The sequence below is a fragment of the Pan paniscus genome, chromosome 2, assembly GCF_029289425.2.
Source record: "Pan paniscus chromosome 2, NHGRI_mPanPan1-v2.0_pri, whole genome shotgun sequence".
NCBI lineage: Eukaryota > Metazoa > Chordata > Mammalia > Primates > Hominidae > Pan > Pan paniscus.
In genome coordinates, this window is record NC_085926.1 from 95,133,440 (window position 1) to 95,161,180 (window position 27,741).

At 33.5% G+C, this 27,741-nt stretch overlaps 1 protein-coding gene across 6 annotated transcripts in view; it reads left to right on the top strand.

The window, feature by feature from the left end:
- Nucleotides 1-27,741, top strand: part of EPHA6 (EPH receptor A6) — a 955,687-nt gene that overhangs the window by 414,294 nt on the left and 513,652 nt on the right. For all 6 annotated transcript variants that reach the window (XM_034956977.2, XM_008975358.3, XM_055110176.1 and 3 more), the window contains exon 5: nucleotides 9,715-10,050. In XM_034956977.2, the coding sequence (XP_034812868.2) occupies nucleotides 9,715-10,050 (336 nt within the window). The remainder of the gene's footprint in view (nucleotides 1-9,714; nucleotides 10,051-27,741) is intronic.

Genomic DNA, 27,741 nt, shown 5'->3' on the forward strand with positions numbered 1-27,741 from the left:
TCTACTGAATTTTTGTTTCTGCTAACTCCTTCCTTAGAACCTGTAGTATATATTCAAATTTATATTATCAAAAAAAAATGCTCCCAGTCCAATTTTTCTCTTCTCTAAAACAAATACCTTGGAAAAATCATCGTCATTGGCTATGTCTACTTTTCACTTTTAATTTGCTTTTTACTCTGTTGCATTTAGATGTTCCCATTCACTCTACTGCAAGAAGATTTTGTTTTTACTACTTCTAGTAAACTGCATAAGAAAAATTCACCAATGATCTTCATTGACATTTTGTATTAGAAACATTTTTTGTCCAGTTATTCATGACACTTATCCTGTTGATCATTCTTTTTTTCTTGCAACTTCCTGTTCCCTTTTAATCTAAGACATTGCAATCTCCGTTTCACCCTCCTAATTTTCTGATCATTTTGTTTATCACCATTGATGATTCTTCTTCTTTTGCTCACCTGTTAAATATTAAATTTTCCCATGTTCTTTTTATTGCCCTTTTATCTTTTCATATGTTCTCCTTAACTCCCATAATTTCAAATGTCACCTGTAGATAGATGATGCCCATATTTTTATCCATATCTCAGTCTTCTCTCCTGAGGTGCAAAGTCTTCTAGACAACTGATTGTGGGATCTGACAACCTGTATGTCCTATGGAAACCTGCCCGCATCTCTGACCTTATATTATAGCATACTCCCCTTGATTACCAAACTCCTGGACTTCAAAGATGCTGAACTTGTGTTCATTCTCAGTGCCAGCAGTTTCCTCTACTTGAAATGCTCCTTCCTTAGGTTTTATTTTTGCTATTCAGAATCAAATATCGGCTTTTAGGGCAGGCATTTCCTGACTGCCCCCTCAAAATAAAATTATTCGCAGTTACTCCTTTTTATGTCATTGTGCTTTCTTTTTTATAGATTATATCATTCTTTGAAAATACTTGGTTTATTTATATACTTGCTTCCTCATTTATTGTCATTCTGTCCACAAGAGACTACAAGGAACCTGGCATAGAGTAGACACTAAGAACCTGATGAATGAATAACTAATAATTTCAAGCTCAACCTGAGTTAGCCAGTATTATTGCTTTCTCTCTCAGACTGCTTATCAAGCCTAGCTTTTGTTTCTGTGTCCTGATGAATCATCATCAATCCACCCATCTAAGCCATGAAGCTTAAGTCATAACCCCTACCCCTGACTTCAAAATAGCCTTTCAATTCTACTTTTTAGCATTTCTTCTATCCATTCCTTCTTGTAAATTCCTGGCCTCATCCTTTTAGTTAAGACTCTCAACTTTCCTTTGGGCTAATTTAACAATCTCCTAGCAACTCTCCTTCCTTTAGTCTTCCATCCTTCCTAAATATCTTCCAAATTATTAGAAAGTATTATTTCTAAATGAACAACAATAACAATGAAAAACTTTGATCATATCCCCACTGCTGTTTATAGCCTTTCACATCTACAACCCTTCTTTGCCAAAATTATAAGTCAATCTAAGGACATCCAAGGTCCAGGCTTGGTCTGTCTCTCCCTAACCAACTTTAACTTTACCAGGATTTCTCAAACAGTCTGGATCTTAATCCAGTTATTCCAGTTATACCAGTTACATACCTGCAGGTTTGGGCTTCCTTGTTTTTCTTTTTATTGTTGTCCTTGTTGTTTTCTTTTTAAAAATTCATTGTGTTTCTTTTGCATTAACTGAAAAATATATTTTAAAAATTAGGAATAAGAAATTTAAAAAGAAAGCTGAATGTTTTATCTAATATTTTAATATATTTCATATCCTCTTAACTTTTTTTCTCAGGTGACTCATTAAATATATGCTCTGTACTTTAAAGAATGAGCTGTGGAGGACACTCCACACTATCAGGTCTTGGTCAATTAGGGCTGCCTCTGGGAGCAGTTTGGAGTACAGGAGATCCTGCTATCTGCCAAGAAGTCTGTTATCAAAATAACTGTCCAAGGCTTTTCCAGGCCAAAAGGGAAAAATAGTCACTGAGGTTGGAGAAACAAAGTAGGCAAATAAGAGTTATTTTAAAAGTACTTGTCAAGCAGAAAACACAAAGTAGGAGAAGATGGAGAGGAATGACGTAAGAGTCTAATAGGTGGGTGAGTGAGAGGTTAGAAAAAACAAAATCCCATGGTCTTAGCACTTTTACTTTGATGTTTTTCATGTATTTAAATCAATAGAGAAATTGTCTTTTAAAACTATTAAACAGGTGCTGGAAGATTAACGCATTTAACAAACATTTATGTTGCCTACTTAGAAAAGTTCAAACATAAAATGTAAGTCATACACATGGGTAATTCTAATGCGTACCCTTAGGAATTTCTTTTGTATTGTTTTATCTAAATATGCAACCAAACAAATACCTATGAGTGAAAACATTTTGCTACAACTTCATTCTTAATACACAGGCAAATATCAAGTCTTTGTGTTTGATATACAGTGACAATGATTGGGAAGAAAGCATAAAACTTGAATTTACATTTGCTCTAAGGCTAACAGTGTAAAGCATGGTTTCTTTAGTGCTGGAATAATTGGCCACTTGAGAAAATTATTATTCTCTCACTCTTACTCTGCGTAGAGCAAATGGTGGTTGAGATGTAGTTGGAGAAGTATTCTTTCCTCTTTTCAGCTGCTCTAGCCACATCGCCGCTCCTAGGTATGCTCAGGATGCTCACAATCCAAGCATCCCTGTTCTGCTTGTTATCTCTTCTTCCCCCGCCATCTCTTTACCTTTTTTCTCTTTTTCTTAAATGTAAGTTTTGCATAAAGAAAACCATTTTGGCCCTCTTGCTTTTCCATCTCACAACTGAAATTCAAAAGGACAGCTGATTGTTTAGGTGACTCATTGTACAGACAATGCAGCATTCACAATTTTGCAGAGCCTAGAAAGGGAGAAATTGCAACGACAGTTTGATTTTTTTGTTTTTGATTTTTTTTTTTACCTCAAGCAAGCTGTTATATTTTAGACTTCACTTATCATAAAAATAACTTAAATATTCACTTCGTATATTGCAATGCTGTATTTTTAAAATTAAAATAACCCTTACACTACTGAATAGACACCTATATGTAATGAATCCTCGTTTCCCCAATTATAGATTACTGATAGATATCACTTGAGTTTGATGGAGTTGCCTAAACACATATACTTTAATTTACATTTCAGCAGAGGTTCTTTTATCAAATAATCTGGGAGAGTTTCCTCTATAAGAGGAATTATTAAGTGGCCATTCTGCCGATGTTGGAGAATCGAGTTACCACTTGTTGCCAGTATGTCTTTATTCCTGACCTCTGCAGTTGTATCTCAGAAAGAATTGTCCCACTCAATATCATCTGTTTGTACAAAACAGATCAATATCAAGAAATCATTCATAATTTGAAACAGAACATCCATAATTGTTGCTACAATGTTATGCATTTTGAGGAAAGTTTATTAATTTGCTTGAATTTATTCATTAATTGTTTTGCTTTTCCCTCTGAAATTATGACAGTGTTCGGATTTTTCATATTTCTCTTTCCATTTCTAATGGATGCCTGTCTAAAAGTAATTTACTCAAACATGAAAAAGGCCATATGTCAGTGAGCATGATTTTTTCCATGGTATTAGGGAAACTGGATAATGTTTAACTCAAAAAATCTAAGGCCAGGTCCTCATTATTTTATTTATATTTAAGTGCTCTTTTTCTCATTCGTGTGATTATGTTTACTTTTACTATTGATCTGCATATCTATAATACATTTATATAATTATTACAATTAGTTATTCTATGGACTAATATTGAGGTTTTCTTCTAGCATTGATAAGGATAGTTGATAGCTACCATTTTGGAAATTTCCCAAGCTAAAATTATGTACATGCTGTATGGCATAGAAACTTGAAGATGCAAATGCTTACTTTTCAGGTTTTCAAGTGTCTAGAGAACTGTATTTTGAGAAATTTTTATTCTCTCCTAATGGGTAAAGAGATGGTGGCACCTTATTCTCTTATGGGTCTTTATTAGTTAATATCAGTGTTCATAATATAAACATTCCCTTCTGCTTCAAATAATTTTCATGTAATATAGATCTGTTCTTAGTAGCACTAGGCTCTTAAAAAATTATAACCTTGAATTATCTGCTTTACAATACTTGTCAAAATTTGTACTATGTGCAATATAATTCTTAGAGAATTGCACAAAACTATGCATTGCATTCATTTCTTTAGTTAAAACATGTTACCTTTAGTTCAAGCTAGATTAGCAGACTTGTGCCTATGAAAAAAATTACTTCAGTGTAATATGTGCATTATTTGCTAAGTGTCAATCATCTCTTCTATAAAATGGGGATATTAATAACCATTTTACAGGGTTATTGTGATGATTGAGTGAAACAAATTATGTGAAATATTAAGTGCACCCCTTACAGTTAGCTATATTTTTTTGAATACATGCTTACCAGGTATAAAAGTGATCAGTTCTGACAGATGATAGCAAGGAGTTGTCACAAAGGAGGTAACAACTAAATCAGAAGATGAAGGGTGAGTAGGAATTTTTCAGAGAGCAAAAGGCGGTAAAGGCAATTCAGGAACAGTATGTACAAAGGCAAAAGGGAGCTAGAGGCTAAAGAATGGACGGGGGCCTGGTATGAAGACACTTGTAGACAAAGCTGAGAAGTTTAGGTTTTATTCTGGAAATGAATGGTATTTGGTCTATTCGATTTTTTGTTTGCTTGTTTTAACTATTAACTTTAAAAATAAAATAACTTCTAAAAGTTACCTAAATCCTGATTGATGGGACTATGAAAACATTAATGCATAACAAGTTTTATTTTAGGCATCAATTTAATTACTAAAAGTAGGTGCAAGCATATCAAAGATAATCAGAAGCAATCCGTTTTGCCATATGGAATGCAAAAGATTTGAAGTGTGCATACTCCTGACTTTTGAGTAATATTTACTTTGAAAACTTAAGTTTCAGTTGCTCTTCTGTATATAAAATTATTTAAACCCTCTAATAGCATTATTTAAGGGAGCCTTCTATAGGAAGGCAATAATCAGTTACTAATTTGTATGTTTTGAAAATGTGTATTTGACAATACTTTGAAAACAAAAAAACTATATGAGAATACAGTAGACCCTTGAACAACATGGGGGTTAGGGGCACCAATCCACTCCCCACTTGCTGTTGCAAACCTGCATCTAACTTTTGGCTCACCCCAAACTTAACTACTAATAGCCTACTGTTGAACAGAAAGTGTAATTAGAATATAAACAGTTGATTAATACATTTTATATGCTACATATTATTTATTGTATTATTACAATAAAGTAAGCAAGAGAAAAGAAAATGTTACTAAGAAAATCATAAAGGAAGATAAAATGTATTCACTATTTATTAAGTGAAAGTGGATCATGATGAAGGTCTTCGCCCTCATTGTCTTCAGGTTGAGTAAGCTGAGGAGGAGGAGAGAAAGAAGGGCTTGTTCTTTCTGTCTCAGGGGTGGCAGAGACAGAAAAAGTGGAGGAGGTGAAAGGGGAGGCAGGAGAAGCAGGCACACTTGGTTTAACTTTTATTGAAAAAGATTCCACTATATAAGTTGACCCATGCAGTTCAAAATGCATGTTGTTCAAGGGTCAACTGTACATTTTCATATATATTTGTCAGATTTTCTATTTATAGGCTGAATATGATGTAATAGAGTTTTTAATAATCTAAACAGATAAATACTCGCTGTCATTCTACCACTAATGGACTGCATAACCTTAATGTAATTATTGTCCTTTTCTGAACCTCGTTTCTTCATCTGAATACACTGATATGGTTCCTTCCTGTGCTAAGATTGGAGCTCCAGTTTTGTGATTGCCATTCATTTCCAAATAGAAAATATTTAATAAACAAAACCTATAGATAGAGAAAGAAGTGATTTAGAGAAAGAGAATATGAAATTCATTGATACGTATGTATCAATATCATATCAGTGAATATGATATTCACTGATACGTAAAAGCATTTACCTAAGCATCTTTAAATGGTTCAGTGTGTTCCTTTAATCTTGTCTTTAATCCAGATTAGCATAGAACTATTTTTCTCTCATTTGTAAACTCAGAAATATGAATAAATTTGTTTTCTGTTAATAAACCGTGCTACTACATTCTTGGCAGTCATTAAATTAACAAAGGTAGTAACTTAAGAACTGATTAAATATAGCTTAATATGCAATTGTCTTTCATGACTTGGTATCTTCAGATATTTCAGTGAAATTTTTATTATTCTTAAGATTTTAAAAAGTACCTCTGCAAACTATGATTAGTTATTGACTTAATTGGTGAGCAGTCACTTTTCAGCCCATATGAAAAATCCCCCTGTTTGTTTATGGGTTTAAAATATTTTTATGATTATAAACGTGAAACATAAATCTGTACTAGTTGATGCGACAACTGAAATATGGCCCTTCAGCTTGTTCTTCTTCTGTGTCAGACTTTATTTAAGCATGTTCTGCAGAATGCTAGTATTCCTCTAGATGATCCTTGGAAAATAAGATTCTATGAACAAATTTTTGGGAAATGTTGAATTCAACAAAGTGAAGCAAATAGTGTTAATTTTGTTTCCACATCAGTCCACCAAAAGAGTCTTATTTGAGCAACAAACTGATTTTTGTGTGATATTTCATGGGACTAGAAGGATTGCATAGGACATATTTTGAGAAACACAGTTATGTTTAAAAACAATTTACATTAAAAACTTAAATGAAATAAAACAAACAAAAATCATAGCACACCTGGCCTCTGCTACTCTGAGAGGAAGATTGGGACCTACCGGGACAGATGTTTTTCTGGTAAGGGAGAGTCAACCTTGCTATAAGTATCTCTTAAGTTTTACTGGTAGAGCACTGTTCCTTTATTCTTTAAAATTATAAAGTAGAAATTCAAATTGAAGCAAAAGAAAAGTGTTTTCTAGTTAAAAAAAAAGCTAGTGCAAAATAAAATTGTAGCATAACTAATAGAAATTAAGTTGTAGTTTTTAGGTAGTTTATTATATGATGGACTTGAAAAACAGCTAGTTTCAAATCAGAATAATTGCCTTTTTCTTATGAAGTTAGTCTGGAGGGTGAAGACTGGAGATTGCTTTCCTTCTATGTGAATTAGTTGTTTCTTTTAAAGAAACAAAATCAACATAAGGAAATACCTGAGAGTTTTCAATACAGATGTCTCCAAAAGTATTATTGCTGCCATGTTATCTTTTCAATGTGTCACATAATGTTTATATAATTTATAAATGATAACAAAGCAATCAGGCCACATTCATAAAAGCCCAGTGACACATCATTTAGTTGAATCTGAGGATTAGAATTAATTGTCTCTCTTTGTTCCAAGTTCTAAATCTTAGTAAATGATTCACTGCATGTCATTACAGCTTAATATTTGCATGAAATCACAGTTTAGCTGGCATAATTTAACAGCAATTAAAAAGCTATTTAATCGTCATGCAAATTGGTATGAGGGCCCTTGAGTAAGAAGGGTGTCAGCCTTCTTGTTTTTTTTTTTTTTTTTTTTTTTTTAGTATCTGCAGGCGGACAGTTATATACTTATAGACACCCATAACATAATTGATAATATTCTTCCTAGAATGAAAATATAAGTGAATAATAATTCCTGTTTTCCATTATAAATAAGAGAAAAGACCAACCATATGAATATGTCATTCTGTCGGAAAACAGTATTATGATAATGACAATGAATCTTTATCTCCTAGACTAAGTCTAGGTTGGAGGTAAAAAGCTACGTTTATCCCTGTTCTCTAGTGTATCATCCCCTTCATGTTTGCCTTTCTGAAGGTAGACGTTTCTGTAAACCCTATGGAATATGAAATGGCATAAAGCAAGGCACCCAGCAACCTTTTAGAAAAAATGATTCATTGCATTTCTAGGTGATATACCTATAGGTAGCTGAGGTGCCTTCCTGTTGTACATAGAGAACTATCCATACTCATTCCAATGAGCCTAGCAGTCCTGCACTATCTAGCTTCTTCCTGTTCCTTAAATCTTACTTCATGCATTCTCCCTCTGCAGTCTAGTCACAGTGACTTTCTGCCAGTTCCATGGTTACTTCAAGATCTTTCTGAACAAGAATGGCATACTTTCTATTCCTAATACTTTTCCCACCCCTCTGCATATTCTCCTCACCACCTCTATGAGGCTTTCTCAGAATGTTACCTAAAACAGGGGTCCCCCTGATTGCTTTTATTTCAGCACCTGTCTTGCTAATTTTTGTAATTGCAAACATTATGATTTGAATTTTATTCATCCGCTTACATAGATCTAGTCACTCCACCAAAATGTAAATAACAAGAGAGAAGGAATAATGTCTACCATGTCTTATCTCTGTAAGCCCAAGATCTAGTAGAGTATCTGCCACACAGTAGACACTAAATAAAATATTTAATGAATGAATGGCTGTAGCTTGAAATCCAAAAGGAGCCTATATCAAAACTTGAATTTATTTCTAGGAGCGAATGCTAGGGAGACATTGCTTTCCACGCTCTAAGCAGAGTTTCTTGGTAACAGAAATTAGAGAATTGGTTTAGATTTTTTTTTAAATGAAGCCTTCTAAAATATGGCATGAATGTTGTTTCACCAGTCATTTATATAGTATATTATTTTTCTAAATATCTCTCATAAGTATAGCCTCTCACAGCATACGGATTCTGTGGTTTTTCACATATAGTACTTAGCATAGTGTCTGGCTCCTAGAAGACATTCAGGTAATATTTGTTTAATGAACATTATAAAACTGAGGCTTAAAGGACTCAGATAAGTATATAGGATTATTCACACAATTTTAAGGAAAGGCTGGAGTAATTAGCGGCTATCAAGCACTCTACACAGTGTGATCTTTGTGGAAAATAATAAGAAGATGCTCATCCCCTCCTTAGACTGACTTGGTTTTCGAGGTCTTTATGACAAATAAGAGAATAGTGTGGGTCTCTTTTAGGCCCACGCTTAGTTTAAAGGACACACCTACTTGTGTTTAGTAAACTTAATCTAAATGAAAGTCCTGCCATCATTTCTTGTCAGTGGCCCCTTTTTATCCCTTCCATATAATGCTTTTATCACATCAAATTGACAAGGACTTAATAAAAGGTTTTTTGTTGCCTTCAATTTTCATTTCATTTTTCGTTTTTCCAAATCATCTGCTCACCCTAAATTTATGGTCATTTAATCTCAACCTTTGGGAAACAGATTTTTAGTGATTTTCGGAAGTGATGAATGGGGATTTTATCTACATATGAATTATAGTATGGAGACTGAAAAACTTACAACAATGTGTTTTGTATATGTATGTTACTATTTTTTTTCAAATTTTGAAAATGGTGATATAATTAATAAGATGTAATTAAAGCCATCACATAATTTAAAATAATTTTGTTATATATTTTTAGTCAAGTTTAAAAGGTGTAATTACCATATGTTTTACAGATATCCTGATTTTTATATTAAATATTGAAATTCATACTCCAAAAATTTATGATATAGATCTTCACTCCTCAAGACTCCTTCCCTACTAGACCTAATGAGCTATTTTAACCATGTGATCATTATAGATCCCGTTAGAAAAAGAGTTCAAACTAACATAAAAGAGCAACAAGTGTTTATTGAAGAAGTTTTCATTTTAGCACCATAATTCATTGTCCTATATATGTACATTTGTTTTTTAATTGCTTTTCTCTAGGGCCACCTTCAGCTCCTAGGAATGTGGTTTTTAACATCAATGAAACAGCCCTTATTTTGGAATGGAGCCCACCAAGTGACACAGGAGGGAGAAAAGATCTCACATACAGTGTAATCTGTAAGAAATGTGGCTTAGACACCAGCCAGTGTGAGGACTGTGGTGGAGGACTCCGCTTCATCCCAAGACATACAGGCCTGATCAACAATTCCGTGATAGTACTTGACTTTGTGTCTCACGTGAATTACACCTTTGAAATAGAAGCAATGAATGGAGTTTCTGAGTTGAGTTTTTCTCCCAAGCCATTCACAGCTATTACAGTGACCACGGATCAAGATGGTAAGTTCCACTGCTGTTCTCTCAAAACAGACCCATAATTTCTTTTGATGCATAAATATCCCTCATGGGCATGTATTTATTGCAGGTGCTATGCAGTCATATACGTTATACACTGCAGAGGTAATGCACTGGTTGTTGTTCTTGTTCTTTCCTAAAACTCAGAAAGATATTTTTATATTACTTCTCAGCAGTATGAATAATAAGATGAAATGCTTCCCTCCACTGTTTATGTACTCATGTATTTTATATAATCATATAACAATATATCTTAATGAGTAAGTCCATATTACTTAACAATAGAAGTCAGAAATCAATAAAATGTTATTAAATGAATTGAATTTCAATTGCCCCACTTATGCTGCCATCCTTTTTGCATGTCAAAGCAAATAGTAAGAATTTTTAAAACTATAATTCGTGTCTATATTATGAAAGCATTCCAACTAATATATTTAATTGTGTTCCACTCTAAGTAGCAGAAAAATTTAGAAATGTGTTCAAATGTCATCATCTATGTGAAGTTTGTGAAAAGTAGTTAAACTGTTCAGAAATCTGATGAATTCAGCTAAATGTTCTCTTTATAACATCATAGATTTTTACTATAATATGGTCAGGCGCAAATACTCCTATGATTTTTACAAATATATACTTTCTTTAATTCCTTCATAACATAATTATATTGCAGACCAGGAAACAGGAAAAGCTTCAGAGATTTTTAAAACTCCTTTTGAGAAGTGTTCATAAATTATATGGGCACAAAAGTTATTGCCTTATAGTAGAAAGTATTGTAAATGAACACATATATGAGAAAAATTTATAAAGATAAAACTATTTTTATACACTGCATTTGTTTGCTAAGGCAGCCGTAACAAATAAGACAGGCTGTGTGGCTTAAGCAACAGACAATTTATTTTCTCATAGCTTTGCAGGCTAGAAGAATCAAGTTGTCAGCATTGTTGATTTCATTCTGAGGCCTGTGTCCTTGGTTTGTAGGTGGCCATCTTTTCCCTTGGTTTCACAAGGTCTGTCCTCCTTATGTCTAATCTCCTAATCTCTTCTTATAAGGACATTAGTCATATTGAATTAGGACCCACTCATATTATCTCATTTAACCTTAATTACTCTTTAGAGACCCCATTTCTAAATGCAATCTCTTTCTGAGGTCCTAGGGGTTGTGACTTCAACATATGAATATGTAGAAAGACAATTCAGCATAATATACACAATGGCAGCATATTTAAAATAAAATACATTGATTTGAATGTGTTGTGATAATACTCAGCAATAAAAATGAACAAAGTGGCACTGTGCAGACTGAAAAGCCTATTTCAAAAGGATGCATTCTGTATGATTCCACTCATATAATATTCTTGATATAATATAATTACAGATATGGAAAACAGATTAGTGGTTGCCAGGGCTTAGAGATTTGGAGGAGGGCAGTGTGGCTATGAAGTGGTAGGAGGGAGGACTGTGATGATAGTTGTATATCTTGATTGTGGTGATAGTTACCTGACACTACATACGTGATAAATTGACATGTACATGATAAATGTCATGCACACACACACACACAAGCCCTGTAGATTGGACCAATGTCAATTTCCTAGTGTTCCATGATATTATACATAAATTCATTTTGCTGATAATCTTCAGAAATACCTCTAATAAATAAAGCAAAGCCATATAATATTGTACACTCATAGTCTTTGTATTTACTGTGTAATTTTCCTCTTCATTTAGCATAGTTCCACATCATAGAATTTGCTTTATGGTTATTCAAAATAGAATTCCTATTTTCTCTTTTCTTTTCCTCTTTCCTTTAGTATCAACAAAATCTTGTCAAATATACCTTAAATATAAAGTAGATGAGAGTTTTCTGTTCCTCTCTGCTTCAGCAGATGATTTTGAAGGTTTTTATTGCCGCAACCTTATCAAAAAATACAATCTAGTACAACGATTTTTAGCTACAGGGAAAAAAATTTAATTTCTGTACAAAATCAATATGTCACTTTAAATAAAATAAATATGTAAATATGCTTACATAATTTCATACATACAGCAGCCTTTCTAGGATTACAAAAGAGTATATTTAGTTCATGTCCCTGCTTATCAAAAGGATAAAATATAAGTTGTTTTTCACTTTTAAAATGGGATAGTTCATTAAAAGTATGTTGTTATATGGAAAAAAGATATATATCAAACATGAACTAAGAGGTGGTATACATATATTGGAACTATGTATTCTGGAAGGATAATATCATTAAGCAATTTGTTCCAATAATTTATCTTTTTTGAATATTAAGAAATGATTATTGTTAATTTGATTTTGTTTTAGATATAAATATTAAAATAATCAAAATATATTTATATTTTATTTGAAAGTACATAAAGGTCCTAAACCAACTAAAATATTGTCATGTATATACTAATAAAATATTATGACCAGCCTTAAATATAAGCATCTACCTCCATGTCATAATTTTGAGAGATACCAAGAAGACCCCCTCTTCTTGTGCTTGAAATTCTAAAGTTAGAGAATCACATCTGTGAAAATGCAGATACTCCAGGTAAGGGTAATGTTATGAACTATTCAATCTGTGGATCTATCAGATATCCTTTCCATTTCCAAAGGAGTCAGAGTGTAGTGTTCAATTTAAAAAGAATTTATACAAACTGAATGTTTCAGAGCAAACTTTCAACTGATGCCATTTTGTTCAGTTGTAAATAAATAATTGTATTGCTTAATAAATAAAATAAAATAATTGTATTGCTTCAAATACAGGAAATAATTTCCCATCACTCCACTTGGAGTATCTTTGGGAATTCTCTTTTAACTGATTTAAGAGACAATTGCAAAAACTATCTGATAACACGTTACGATTTCATTGGACTGAGAGGGCAAGAGCAAAGTGGTTTACCTTCTCTGTAGGTTACATATTGTTTTTGTACAAAAATGCAAAATTGATGTGTTATTCATAAACTTTCAATTTATTTAACATATTTTTAGTGTATTCCTTGTGTATGATAGTGAGCCCTTATGTACCTTAAAGTCTGGTGGGAGGCAGTTAATAAGCAGGTAATTTCACAAATATGTAGTTAGTACTCTAGTAAGTACTGCTAAGGAGAAGCCTAGGGTGCTCTGAAAGCATATATTCTCCAAATCTGGAGGATAAGGTGGGGGGCCATCTTACCGAGGAAGCAACATTTAAATTAAGTTCTGTTCTGAAGGATGAATAGAAAGTGATTAAGTAAAATGAGGCTGATATAAGAGAAATCATTCTGAGTAGAAGGAACCAAGCAAAAGTTGGATAATGGAGGAATTAGAGGCTGATCATATGTAAGATAGCATATCATAGAAGTACAGCAGGATTTGGGGAAGGAGCCAAAGAGTTCATCTAAAATTTGGAAAAATGAATGGGTATCTGCAAATAGCTGAAACAAGTTAAAGAATCAGCCACTTGTCAGAAGATGCTGGAATTTTTCCAGGGCCACAAATAGGGAAAAGAAGTCAGACTAATAAGATTGCTCATGAGGTCATACATACATGAGTATGGAAAAAATATTAGAGACCAAAAAATATAGACAGTTATATTATTTTTTCCTACTCTATGTATGCACATTGTGGAACATGAAGATTGATATGAAATAAATTGGCATTGGTTTGCTTTTTCTTTCATGTAGTTGACTGTATGTATATATTTTTTCTCATATTTAAGAAATACTAAGAAAACCACATTAAACAAATCTGGCTTAATTGTTTGCTCTGTTTATAATTAAACGAATGTAAAAAAAAAAGTTTGAAATCACTTAGAACCACCTAGATGTAGTTAGGAGAAACATTCCTTGATTATTCTGAGTCTAGTTTGATAAATAAGATTATGAAGTTAAAACTATGACTTTCATCATAAGGAATCTTTGCAATAAATCTTAATTAACTGACTTCTACAATTCCTAAGATCTATATTTGCAACCTTCTGTTTTCATAGTTTATGTAAATGGTCTTGAAAGGTGTTTCATTTAGAGAGCAAAACAAGAAAGCAACATGCAGAAGACATTTGATTTTAGTCTTCAGTGCATGATAGGAAAACGAAGGTGTGTAGTTCAGTAAAAAGTAATTATTCAGGTTTTAGACAGTAAAGGAAAATGTTAATTATGGATAGTCGACCCAAAACAAATTGTGTTTGTAGATCTCCTGACATGTGCAAAAACCTTTAGGGACCATGTTCAAAGTTAAAGACATGGTAAATTACAAACCAATTCTGCTGATATTTGCTAAAGGGTCTTTAAAGCAATTATTGTCAGAAGCAAGTTGTCCAATTCACTGGTATCTTAAAAAATACACTCAGCACTCCTATCTCTGCCCTTAAGTGACCATTCTGTATAGGCCTGCCTTAGGCCCACATTGTGATTGCAGATTTCATGTACCTACTGTAGCAGGAATAACTAATTAAACTGACATTGAAAATATGTTTAAATCAACAAAAGTCTCTATATATTTATAAACTTGAGACGTCTATTTGGTTTACAGTTCACTGGATTTTGGAAATACAGTCTATTTCAAATGCCAACCTTTTAAATGTTGCTGGAGTAAGTAATTAGGGATAGTGTAAACATTCATTTGTCTTTATATTTGCATTTTAATGTATTTTATCTTTGAACATCTCTCACAGTCCTCACTATGTTTTCAAAAATGCTCACAGCAAATATTCTTTTAAAAACCTATGCAATACTATTCAAAGTAAAAAAAAAAAAAGTGTGGAAGTTTTAAATGCTTACTAAATATACATGAAATACAAGCCAGAGGCATGATAAGTTTTATTTTGTTTATTAAAACAGGCAATAACCCTGACTTTAACTAAGAAAGATGCTGTATTATTTGTATTTTCCATATTTCTTATACATAGGCAAATTATATATTCAAAAGCTAGATATATTGAAGTATAAAATATTTCTGTCTTCAACAAAAGTGTTGTTCCCCTGAAAAGTGCACTGAATGTTTTATTTATGGAAGAAATGTCAAACTGGCTAATCATTACTAAATCATGATTAGTAATGATTGCATAATGATTATAGTGCAGCCAAATATTAAATTATAATCTAGGTGATTGTAAAATTTGTTTACACTCCTGAAAAACACCAAATTACTTCCAAGTCTAGCATCTTTTTGTGACACACATCTTTTGAGTAATTGAATACTATAGGAAAGGACCTCAGACTTTAGAAATTCGTTTGCAGAGAGTTGGTCAGCAACTCTGCTCCCAGTCAGCAGCTGTAGAAATTGAACAACTGTTCTCAGACAGTTGTGTAAAACACTACAGTGTCACTATCTCACTGGACAATAATCATATTTTTTAATAATTTGCCTTTCCACCAATATGTAAGCTTCTTGAGGGCATGAATGATGTGTTATTGACTAAGAATATCCTCCATTTACATTGCCTATAACAATAAATCTCTACCCACTGCATTAATAGAGATTGAAGATGGTGTGAGTTAACTTTTCATTGCTGAATTCATTAAAAAATATTTATTGACTGTTTAGCTTCTGGCAAGAACTGTTCTGTGTTCTAGGAATATAGCAATAAAGAGAAAAACAATTAACAGTGTTCCTGCTTTTACAGACATTATACTTCAGTGTTAAAAAGTGATAGGTCCCATGAGGAAGAACTAAACAGAGTAAGTGATTTGAAAATAAATGGTTAGTTTTATGCAAGGAAACCAAAAACACCTCTATAACTTGACACTTGAGCAGATCACGAATTGAAGAGAAAATCTTGTAACTATATAAAAGAAGACTATTACAGGCAATGGATATAAAAAGGTCAAAGCCTTAAATTCAAGCAGGAATACATCTGGAAAGTAACAAGAAAGTATTAATGGCATATTTATTATTTAGCATGTACTAAATTTCATGTTCACTAAATCCTCTGGTGCTATACCTACATTTTCAACAAAGGATTTTAATCAACACTAAACCATCCTTTAATAGCAATTTTTCTCCGTGATCATACATTGCTAAAGAAATGTGTTTAATCCTAAACTTGATTTTGAGCAGTTGGCTTTTAGAGTCGTCAGCTGTGTTCTCTGAGGAATTCTCATTTGCACATTTTGCAGGAAAGGTGACTAAGTATTTTATATAGCATAAAATAATAAGACCTTATTGCTGTTTTGGTGCCTCTATTACTATATCAACAATTTTAATGGCATTTATCTGTACGAATTAAAAAATAGTCATACGATTCTTTAGTAAAATGCTTTAAATCCTGTAAAATTAAACCAGATTAGCAGATGTTTAACTAAATTGAAATTAAGTGTGTGCATGATCACATTCTACATAATCTATAGCTATCTTATGATATAAGGCTCTACTTTATGGTTAGGCAAATGTCTAACAAACTGGCACATTTTCAATATAGTTCTTTGTTTGAAAATGGATGCCAATTTGATTTCATTAACTGAACTCTGCCTACAGAATGAATGAGATGATTTGGATAACTGATTCATTATGTTGTTAATATTTAACACTGGGTTTATTTGTGATATTTGATATTTTCTTTTTTTTTTCTCTTTTTTTAGACAGAGTCTCACTTTGTCCCCAGGCTGGAGTGCAGTGACATGGTCTCGGCTCACTGCAACCTCTGCCTCCTGGGTTCAGACAATTCTCTGCCTCAGCCTCCCAAGTAGCTGGGATCACAGGTGCCCACCACCATGCCTAGCTAATTTTTTTGTGTTTTTAGTAGAGACAGGGTTTCACCATGTTGGCCAGGCTGATCTTGAACTCCCGACCTCATGTTCCACCCACCTCGGCCTCCCAAAGTACTGGGATTACAGGCATGAGCCATGGCACCTGGCCATTTGTGATATTTTCTAAAAGCCTCTTTGAAGTAAATATCCATAAGAATTAAAATAGCATTAATGTATAAGAATAAAACAAAAGGCCGGGGGCAGTGGCTCACGCCTGTAATCCCAGCACTTTGGGAGGCTGAGGCAGGCGGATCACGAGGTCAGGAGATCGAGACCGTCCTGGCTAACACAGAGAAACCCCGTCTCTACTAAAAATACAAAAAATTAGCCGGGCGTGGTGGCAGGCACCTGTAGTCCCAGCTACTCGGGAGGCTGAGTCAGGAGAATGGCCTGAACCCAGGAGGCGGAGCTTGCAGTGAGCTGAGATCGCCCCTCTGCACTCCAGTCGGCGACAGAGGGAGACTCCGTCTCAAAAAAACAAAAAACAAAAAACAAAATTATTTTCAAAGTGGACGGATTATTCTGATCATCATTAAAAATGTGAATTTCTTCATACTTAAAAATATTTCAATTGCAAAGATTGAAAAACTAATTGCTGACCTTTTAATCATGCAGAAATTCCACAGACCATCATTAGATGAGTGTTTTTTCTTCCATGTATTCCTTTGCACTTTTCTATTTCGTTTAGATTCTAAAACAGTCAGTCGTCTACATAAATAATTTATGATGTCCAGTGAAAAATAAAAATGTGGGACCCTTTGTTCAAAAAGTAGGAAAAGAGAGCCATAAAAGGTACTAAAATACAATGCTCTTTCTTTCAGTGATTTTTCTCTCTCAACTTGGCACAATGTTTTTTGTTTGCCATTTAATGTCCCTCTAAGTAAAGAAAAAGTAAAATTTCAAATTATTTGCATTAAAATTTAACATTCATCTTTATATTGTTCAGTGACCATTTTAAATGCAAATACAAGAACATTTAACATAAGTGAAAGCATCAAAATATACAAGTCTTTTTTCTGTAGTTGACCCCACATGCACCTCCTGTTCCCAAGTGTGTCTCAAGTAGGCCAGAACAGAAAAATATCAGCCAGACTCAGGAAGGTTGGGAAGTAAAAGAGAGGGTCCCTTAAAACACGGTGCCTGCCCAGAGAGCACTCCCTCTGTACCAGAGATACTTGAGCAGAAAAATAATGACACTCCCAGGTTCCCAGGGCCCTGCCTCAGGACTCCAGCTGCCTTTGTAACCCACAATGGGAGACCACCAGTGGTCTTCAAATCTCCTCCCTGGTAGGTGAGAGACCTGCTTGCATTAAGACATGAAATCTGCAAAGCAGAAACAGCTACACACACACACTCACACACATACACACACACACACGCGCGCGCGTGCACACGCACACCCACACGATGCTCCAGGGTTAGCATATCCAACCTAGATCCTTTCCATGATGTCCAGGTCCCTTACTGGGGAAAATGAACAGGCAACCCAGGAATGTGGTCCTACCTGCACTGAGGTCAATATATTCACCTAACCCAGGCAGACTATGACAACAGTCACAGGGCAGGGATAGGGATTGGAAGACTGCATGGCTAAGAGTCGGGGAGTGTGCCAGGGAGAACGCATCCTGTGGATATGGTGAAGTAGTGGGAGGCTGAACCTAGATCCTAGAGCCCAGGCAACCATTGTCCCATTTGTATTCACTTTAAAAATATGAGTGCAAAGCTAAACATTATTAAGAATTTTGATGGCATTAGCTGAGCATTAAACCCTAAGAGAGTTGGGAGAGCTGTGCATCTGCACAAGCCATACGTTCATGAACCCAGCCCTGAAAACATTTTATAAAATGGTAATGTCACTGTTTTTCAAATTTACCTCTCTGTGTTACTCAGCAAACCAATATAATCAATGATTCTGACACACTAAATATTGAGCTATCTGTTATGTAGTGGGAAAAAGATGCCTGTGTGTTTGAGACATGATGGTTGCTATGGAGCAGCTAACAGTCTTTTACTCTTTAAGATTTGGAAGTGAAAGTTTGTCTACATGAAAAAAAACAAAATTAAATATATAATATCTGATTCAATATACATTTTCAAGAACTGACTGCCTGAAATATTACTTAGTACACAAGACCTTAAAATATATATGAAGTAATAAATGATTAAATAGTGATATGACAGGTGGTGAATGTTGACGTTTTCCTGATTTTTATGAAAGAAAGCCTAGTTGTTTGACCACATATTTATTCTGTTAGGCAGTGAGCAAAGCTTTTAGTAATGAAAGATTAAAAACAGAAAAACAAATTGAAAGAGAGTTCCATAATTTAACTAATGCATTCTAGTTATTTTGACATTCTAATAGGCCTAAGGGTGGATTTCAGTTATCGATACTTTTACGCTCTGCTATATATTGTTATACTTAGTCACTTTCAACATGTGTTCTAAAATATAAAAGTGTTTTTCCCCTCGAAATAATTATGACAGAAATTGAAATTATTTGTATTCATTCTTTTATATTGCAATTCAGCATACATATTTCCTAAGTAATCTTTTATTAAAGCAAGTAAATATTATTCCAAGGATGATAGATATATCTATAGTATATAAATAGAAATGTGCTTTATGTTGTTTTTCATTTTGTTTTTTTACAAAAATTATCTTCCGCTGAAACTAAATATCCTAAATAGGTATTAGTTTTTACTTTATAATGCTCATATTAATGGATGCCATACTATTTTGACTTCCTGTTTCAAGGCTTCTTTATATAAATAGTGGATGTTTGGCCATTGTCTATCTATGAGTTGTTCAGATTGTATTTTGACCTGTTTATTTAGTAGCTATGCCCTGTATCATAATTTCATATTTTTAAGTTTATTATTTTTTATAAACATAAATATATTGAGAAGCTCTAGATAGGGATTGCACATTTAGATTCCTAGAAATTTGGAATAGGTTTCTCATTCTATTTTTATGAGAATAAATGTTTACTGTATTGAGCAGTTTTGAATAATTAAAATATTTATCTGCTTTTTTTTTAGCTGTTTTACAAAATGTGAGATACTTGTATTAAGAGGTAAACAATTAAATGCTATTTGAAATGCAACTCAAATATATATATATATATATATATATATATATATATATATATATATATGTTTTTCCTTTTTGTTTGTTTGTTTGTTTTTGAGGCAGAGTCTTGCCCTGTTGCCCAGGCTGGAGTGCAGTGGCGTGATCTCGGCTCACTGCAACTTCTGCCTCCTGGGTTCAAGCGATTCTCTTGCCTTAGCCTCCCAAGTAGCTGGGACTATAGGCGCGTGCCACCACGCCAGGGTAATTTTTTGTATTTTTAATAGAGACGGGGTTTCACCATGTTAGCCATGATGGTCTCAATCTCCTGACCTCTTGTTCCGCCTGCCTTGGCCTCCCAAAGTGCTGGGATTACAGGCATGAGCCATTGCACCCGGCCTTAATTATATTTAAATTTAAACTATAACTGATGTGCAAAATTATTTCCTAAAATAAATTATTTTCCACTTTCTGAATTGTATTAACCAAATTCCTACCAGCTCATATTAGTTTTACACTTATATTATAAGGTGATGGTTTTCACATGCTTGAAGTAATCTAAAGAGAAGGTAGAGTTCAGCTACTAGTCATGAGGCAAGATGCACATATGCCCTTCTCAAATAAATATTATTTTTATCCTATTTCAAAGATTTCTAAGAAATATTTTTAATCCCCTTGTACCTTTTAACTGACTCTTTTAAGATGGTCTTCCTGAAATATCTCACCTAAAACCTTCCTGCAACCAGCAGAAATGTTAGCTTATTTAAGAGGAAAACAGAAAAAATAAATTGCACTTCAGGAGATAGAAGGTCACCATCCCCTGCATTGTCACTCTTTGTAGACAGGAAGACCATCAGTAGAACATTCTAGTTAGATCATTACTACTTATTTCCAATTTGCAAGTTTATCATCGCCAACCACCTTCTTTCACTGTTCTCCAATTCTTTATTTTTAGTAGAATGAAGAAGTGTTCTTCATGAATGTTCACAAATCTTTAAGGGGTCACAAAGGAGTGACAATATATCAGACTAAGAATTTTTCCAGAGGTACATCTTGGATGTGTGTGTGTGTGTGTGTGTGTGTGTGTTCAAAATAACCTGAAACCCTCTCAGTTATTCTCTCAACTGAGTGCTATGAAAACGTTAGGTTCCAGAGAAGACTCATCTCCAAAATAAGAATGAGATTCACAAAATTAAGGAGACTTCTTCAAAATCAGAGTGCTTTCACCATGGTCATTCTGGCAACAGTAATGGTTCCTCCAGGGAACATTCAGCAAAGAGAAAAAGAAAGCCACTATCCCAAATAATGTGCAGGTAGTGGTGATGAATAAACTTTGAGTTTTAGTTTTCTCTTATCGTTCAAACCCTTAACATTTGCCACTCAAACCCTCAAAATAGGGAAGTGTTTATTCCGTAAAATCTGTGCCTTTTTAAACATTTATTTTTGTAAAATCCATAAAATGAAATCTATGGTAAAATACTACAGGGTGGTATAGCTTCTTTTATATGATTAAGCTGAACCTAATGCAGACATGCTCGAAAACATACAACACATTTTGAAAGACTCTAATAATTAGCACTTTAAATGTAGCATAAATTAAAGAGATTTTTTGCTTATGTCAAATTTTAACAGCATATAGTGAAGATAAAGTTGTAGCAGTTTATGTTAAAATCTCATTAGACACTATTGCCTTAAATTGTTGAATTAATAAAACTATAAAAGTAGATTTTCAGTAAATGACATGCCATGTAATTTATCACTATTCTAAAAGTAGATATTAGATGTAGCCAATTTATGAAAACTCGTTTAGTTCTTCGTTAAACAAAATTTTAAAAATACACAATATAATTTTTGTCATCCATTTTCAAAATAGAAGAAGAATACATAATGATGGATGAAATGCAAAAAACAATCAAAATGCATTAGGTTTCTGAAGACCTTTTCTTATGATATGGTCTCTTTCCTCATTTATGAAGAGTTAAAGTTTTAATGACCTGTCAAAGCAGAGATCCTCATTCTTCTACTGCAATCTAGAACTGAATGTCATTCTCTAAACTTTTCACAATGAATGTTTCTTTGTTTTATTTCTCTACTAATTTTAATTTTATTCTATATTTTCATTTTTTTTTTAAATGTTCCCTCTCTGGTGTCTCACAGTTCCTCTCTGCCTCAAGTGGAAGGAATGAACTAATATATCTGCCTTCATGTGACTTTTTAACCAATTATGGTTCATCAAGGTGTAAGAAACACCACAGGCAGAGTATGGGAAGAGTTTTCCTTTATTTAACATAAATTTGGCCAATAGGGACCTGATTTTCAGGAAAAGTATAATTTTAAGGTCAAAAAATGCAAAATCATTTTTGCCTATTGATTCAACAACTAAGAAGACTAATTATGTTTAAGATTTAAGCTAGCCAAACACTCAGATTGTACACTGTCTAAACTTAACACAGATATGGCAAGCAGATGGTATTGCTATACTGTATTTTGCATAAAAGAGCTTTATTTAATTTTAATATTCATTTATCAGTAACTAATCATTTTTTTCATGGTTACATTTCTTCACTGAAATTTTAGTTTTCTGTTTAAAAGCTTTCTTAGGAGATGTGGTGGCAGGTTTCCATAATACTTTACAAAAATTCAGGGTATTGTGTTTATATAGTGAAATGTCATTTGTTGCTAGGATAATGTAGTTGTTACATAAATATGAAATATAGTGCTGCTCCATTTGGATATGGAAACTTTTTAACATGGATTCTCATCCAGGAACGTCTTCTTAAAATGTGGAATGCATATTTAATCAAAATCAACTAGTGAATAATTAGCTTATGTATCAGAAATTATTTGTGTTTCCTATGAGAGCATAAAAAATTTCTGATTAAAGAAACCGAAGAGATAGTCTTGAAAGAAGTCCTTACCACACAAAGAGATTTAATATAGGATAAAGAATATATCTCAAACTAATGAGAAAGTTCATCATTGAATAAAATTTATTCAGGGAAAACTATTATTTAGAATATTCCAAATCAAATCATTAACTAGGAAAATACCCTAAAACAAATTTTAAATGCTCAAACAGATATGGTAAAAATAAAATCTTAAGAAGATGTGCATATAGGTGTGAATATAAATAATGATCTAAAAAAATTACAAAGCAAAAAACGTGGCTTTAATGGGAATTTCATACATCAAAATGTATTATAAACAAAATGAAAATAAAAGGTAAGCTGGGGAAAATATTTGTAATGAAAAAACCATGGTAAAATTGGCAAAAGACAAGAGCGATCAATTCTGAGAAAAAAGGCAATTACCTAATATGCATTACAAAAAAACTTCACTCTTGCTGCAAATCAGAGAAATGCAAATTAAAACAGTAATGGTAGGCAATGTTTTTCTCATAAAATTGGACTCGTTGATTTTTCTTTGGAAAATGGTAATGCTCTGACTGCTTAGTGTATGATTTGGTCAAAATCTTCATATCACTGCAGGAGTAACTATAAAATTACATGGTATTGTGTATCTAGCACTTTAAATTTATTATACTCTTTAAATCCACTACCAGGCCTTGTCAGTTTTTAGGAAAGATAATATGGGTAGAAAAACTGTATGTGTATAGAAAAACTTATCATTTATAATAGGGAAGGGTATAAATATCCTAAATGACCAACAGTAAACAATAAATAAAGTGTACTATGTCTGTGAAATGGAATGACAAGTCTAGTGAATGAGAATAATGTTTACAATATTGTGTTAAGTGTAGCAGGATTAGAAACCCTATATATATTGTTGCCCCAGTTATGTGACAATTGATGTACACACATGGTCATAAGGAAATGAATATTAAATTTATGAAATGTTACCAATGTTTTTCTCTGTGTGGTGTGTTTATAGTTGATTATTTCTGTAAAATTATTTGCAAAGTCCTTTATGATCTTATCTTGCTTGTCCTTTCATAACTCCTTATATTTACCTATCACAGTGCATAACTATACTCTGCATTTCAATTGTATGTCAATATTTTCTATTGGACAGTCAACAAATGTTAATATCCCCAGGGTCTACCATAGCACCTGTCACATAAAATCTATGCATTAAATATTTGCTAAATAAATAAGGTGATTGTGTATGAGTGTGTATATATATACACACACACACACACGTACATATACACACAGACACACACACGCACAGAGTATCTGTTATACTCACAGTGGAACCTTTTAAAATTTCAATGTTATGATACTTTTGCCCCTTGGTGGTAAAGTGCTCACTCAGGACATCAACAATAAGCATTCTGTTTATAGATTCACCATCCTGGAACAGACTTACAGAAGGCATTGTGTTCAGTTGTGCAAACCTAAGCATGAATGCCCTGAAAATACACAGGAAAGATTATTGTTTATTTGCTTTTATGAATCTGTTGGGCCCCAGATTTCATATACTGTGTACATAGTTTAGTCTGCTGTTTACTATCTGCATACTCATGAATTTATAACTCATAATTACATTATTTTTTTCCTGTTGAAATGACCAGTAGTTTCATCATGTATAGAGATGGGAAACAGCTGGTCAAAATCTGATCAACTCTGTATTCTAGTCCCTAAACTGTTACTATCCAGCTGTGTAAATTCAGTTAAGTTATTTAATCTCTCCAGACCTCAGATTCTGCATCTACACAATAAGTATCTTGCATTAGATAACATGATGAGCAAGCAAATGCTCAATAACTGTGTAGTCTTTTCATATTTGCATTCAACATTCTATATCATTCTAAAGACTTTAACAGAAATAAGAAAATAACAGTTTATAAATATGCAAGAACTTTTCTACACCTCCACTAAAAGGACACCTCTCTTAAAATCCTATTTTAACTTTCCATACATACAGGTCCTGCTAGAGGCTCTACATTGTAATATTTTGAGGAATTCTTGAAATTTTGCTATAGTGACTTAAAGTTGTGCAGTTGTTTTTAGAAAGTAAAGAGGTATCTCAGTAATGTTTCCTCTCATATTAAAGTTTGTATCCTTTGACTCAGAAGAAAATAAAACTCCTTATAGTTTTTGAAAAATAAAAAAATACACCACATTAAAAACCTCACTATATCTGGTTCAAGTTGGCATTTGAAAAAAAATCTATGTAAATAGAAATAATTTTAATTCTTTAGGCATAACAATATCTTCTCTGCATTTTTTTCACATTCCATTCTCTGTCACTTTCAATCTTATCTTTTTTTTGTTTACCATTTGTTTTTATCATAAATGTATTTCTCAAGGTTATACCTAAGCTTAGAAGTTTCTTCAAAGTGATTTAGGTGTATTCTTCATTTCATCACTTAATTCTATGATGCAATACTTCCCAAATAGAATTTTGCCTTTCAACAATATAATGTAACTCCATGAGGGATGGATTTTTCTCAATGTATTTTATTGTTTTGCTCACTCTATCCCTGGAACCTCGAACAGTATGATATATAAAGTGGATGCTCAGTAAATGTTTGTTTAATAAACTGAGGAGCAAGCATTTATTAAGTCATAATGCATGAGTACTCTGTGCTGTCATACAGTAGAAGTAAGAAAGGAAGAGAGGTAGTGTTGTCTAACTCAATTGCCTTACTTACTCTAATTGAGAAGACAAGGTTAGCAGACCAAAAAAGGCTAGTGAAAAATAAAAGAAAGTATACCTTTTTTTTTTTTTTTTTTTTTTTTTTTTGAGACAGGGTCTCCTTCTGTTGCCCAGGCTGGAGTGCAGTGGCACAATCTCAGCTCACTGCAACCTCTGCCTCCTGGGTTCAAGCGATTCTTCTGCCTCAGCCTCCTCAGTAGCTGAGATTACAGGCACGTGCCACCACACCTGGCTAATTTTTGTATTTTCAGTAGAGACAGGGTTTCACCACATTGGTCAGGCTGGTCTGGAACTCCCGAACTCAGATCAGCCCGCCCCGGCCTCCCAAAGTGCTGGGATTACAGGCATGAGCCACCGTGCCCAGCCAGAAAGTATATCTTAAGTAACATGTTAAATTATAAGATACAAATTGTAAATGCTTTAGTTTAGAGGAGGAAAGAAAAGCTTAACTAAGCTGGAACAATTCCTGGTGGAGCTTTACCCTAAAGGAAGAATAGCATTTGGGTTGCCCTAACAGAGTGTGGAGCCTTGGGATCATAAAGCCAGGCAGGGAGAACAAATTTGCACAATTTGTTTCTGTCAGGGTTATAGAAAAGCCAAATTCTTCATGTCCATATCTGAAGAAGCCTTCACTAACTCAAGATTTACACCACAGTCAGACTTTGATAAGAAAGTTATAGAATCATGCTCATTCACTTTAGGAGACAATTTGCCCCCAGAATTATAGGCTAGGTCTAGTAGCAATGTTATATTCTGCTTCCTCAAATATGGGCAATGCTGGATAGAGTTTTGAATATCAAAGATGAGATTTCCCAGTAGGATAAGTTTGCTTTTGGGCATTGTTCTTTTAAGGAAGACTTAGCAAAAATAGTTTTCATCTGGGAGCAAATTTACATGGCACTGTTACAAGATGCACAGTTTTGATCATGATTTATAAACAGCCATTAGGGTAGAATACAGTTGTCTTCCCACAGCAACATCTCTGAGCATGAAGCACTTTTTGGTCAAGCCCCTAGGATTTAACTGCAGGGCATTCAGTTATAAAACCGTTTTTCATCGATCTCAGCTGTTGAGAACTTAACTGCAGCTTATTTTCACTTTGATTTTGAAATCCATAAATGCCAGTCACAGCATTTAGGAACTAAAATCATTGGCACAGGAATTTAAATGAAGAGTGATAAATCAAGGCTGCCAGTAGCTATTGCCTCAGCCAGATGCAAACACCACAACCACAGTGTTTAATAGCTTTGCATGCCTAATTTCAAATTAAGTGTGACAGATTAGGCAGGAAGTTAATTACTATCTTGAAACAAGTAGTCTAATGTTGATTGGGAAGGGCATCATAAAGCTGTGTTTTACCTAAACAGGATACCCAGAGGAAACATTAGAAAATAGAGATGTACAAATAATGATTAGTTCAGGTTAAAAACAAAGCAGGGCTGGGGGTGGGCAGCATTTATTATATGACTAGTTGGATGAATCCAGGTATATGAAAAAGGACTTCCCTCTAAGAATAGCTTTTCTAGTCTAAGAAAACAAGGAAGTAAATGGACAGATTCATTAGAATCTTGGTACCTATATGGTAGATGAGGTGAGAAGTTTGAGAGTCAGATACATCATATCTCTACCACTGTTGAGCAGATATTAGAATGCCTGTCAACTCTTCCCATGGCTAATGTGCTAAAATGAACAATTACACATGAACTTGTGGCAGATGTGCTAAAATGAACAATTACACATCAAGTTAATGTGACCTTAAAAACCTGGAGATGTTATACATCACAAAATTTTTAACTTGTCTCTCATTTGTTTTTCTCTATTTACATTCCTGGCTCCTATTGTCTTTAGACATTTATAGGACAATAGCTTTTTCTTTAAGTGACTTCCTACTTGACCTAATGATTTTTAGTGGTGTTTGAGGGATGTTTCAAGAAAGAACCTGTTCTTTGGAGTTGCAAATGAATTTAAAGAAAGATGTGGTGCAACCTTTATTCAATGGGATAAAGTCACAAAGCACTTAATTGTCAGATGCTCTTCCAATAGTTTATTTATATTAAATCATTAAACAAACCAACCCAAATGAGATGCTACTATTGACATTTTCCAGATGAGGAAACTGAGACACAGCAAGACTAAATAAAATGTCAAGATTACATTGTTAATACATGGACAAACTAGAATTTATAAGCAAGAAATCTGGGTCCAAAGAGTGAGCTCTTAACCATTAGGACATTTTGAGACCTGGACCTAGGGAGAGCC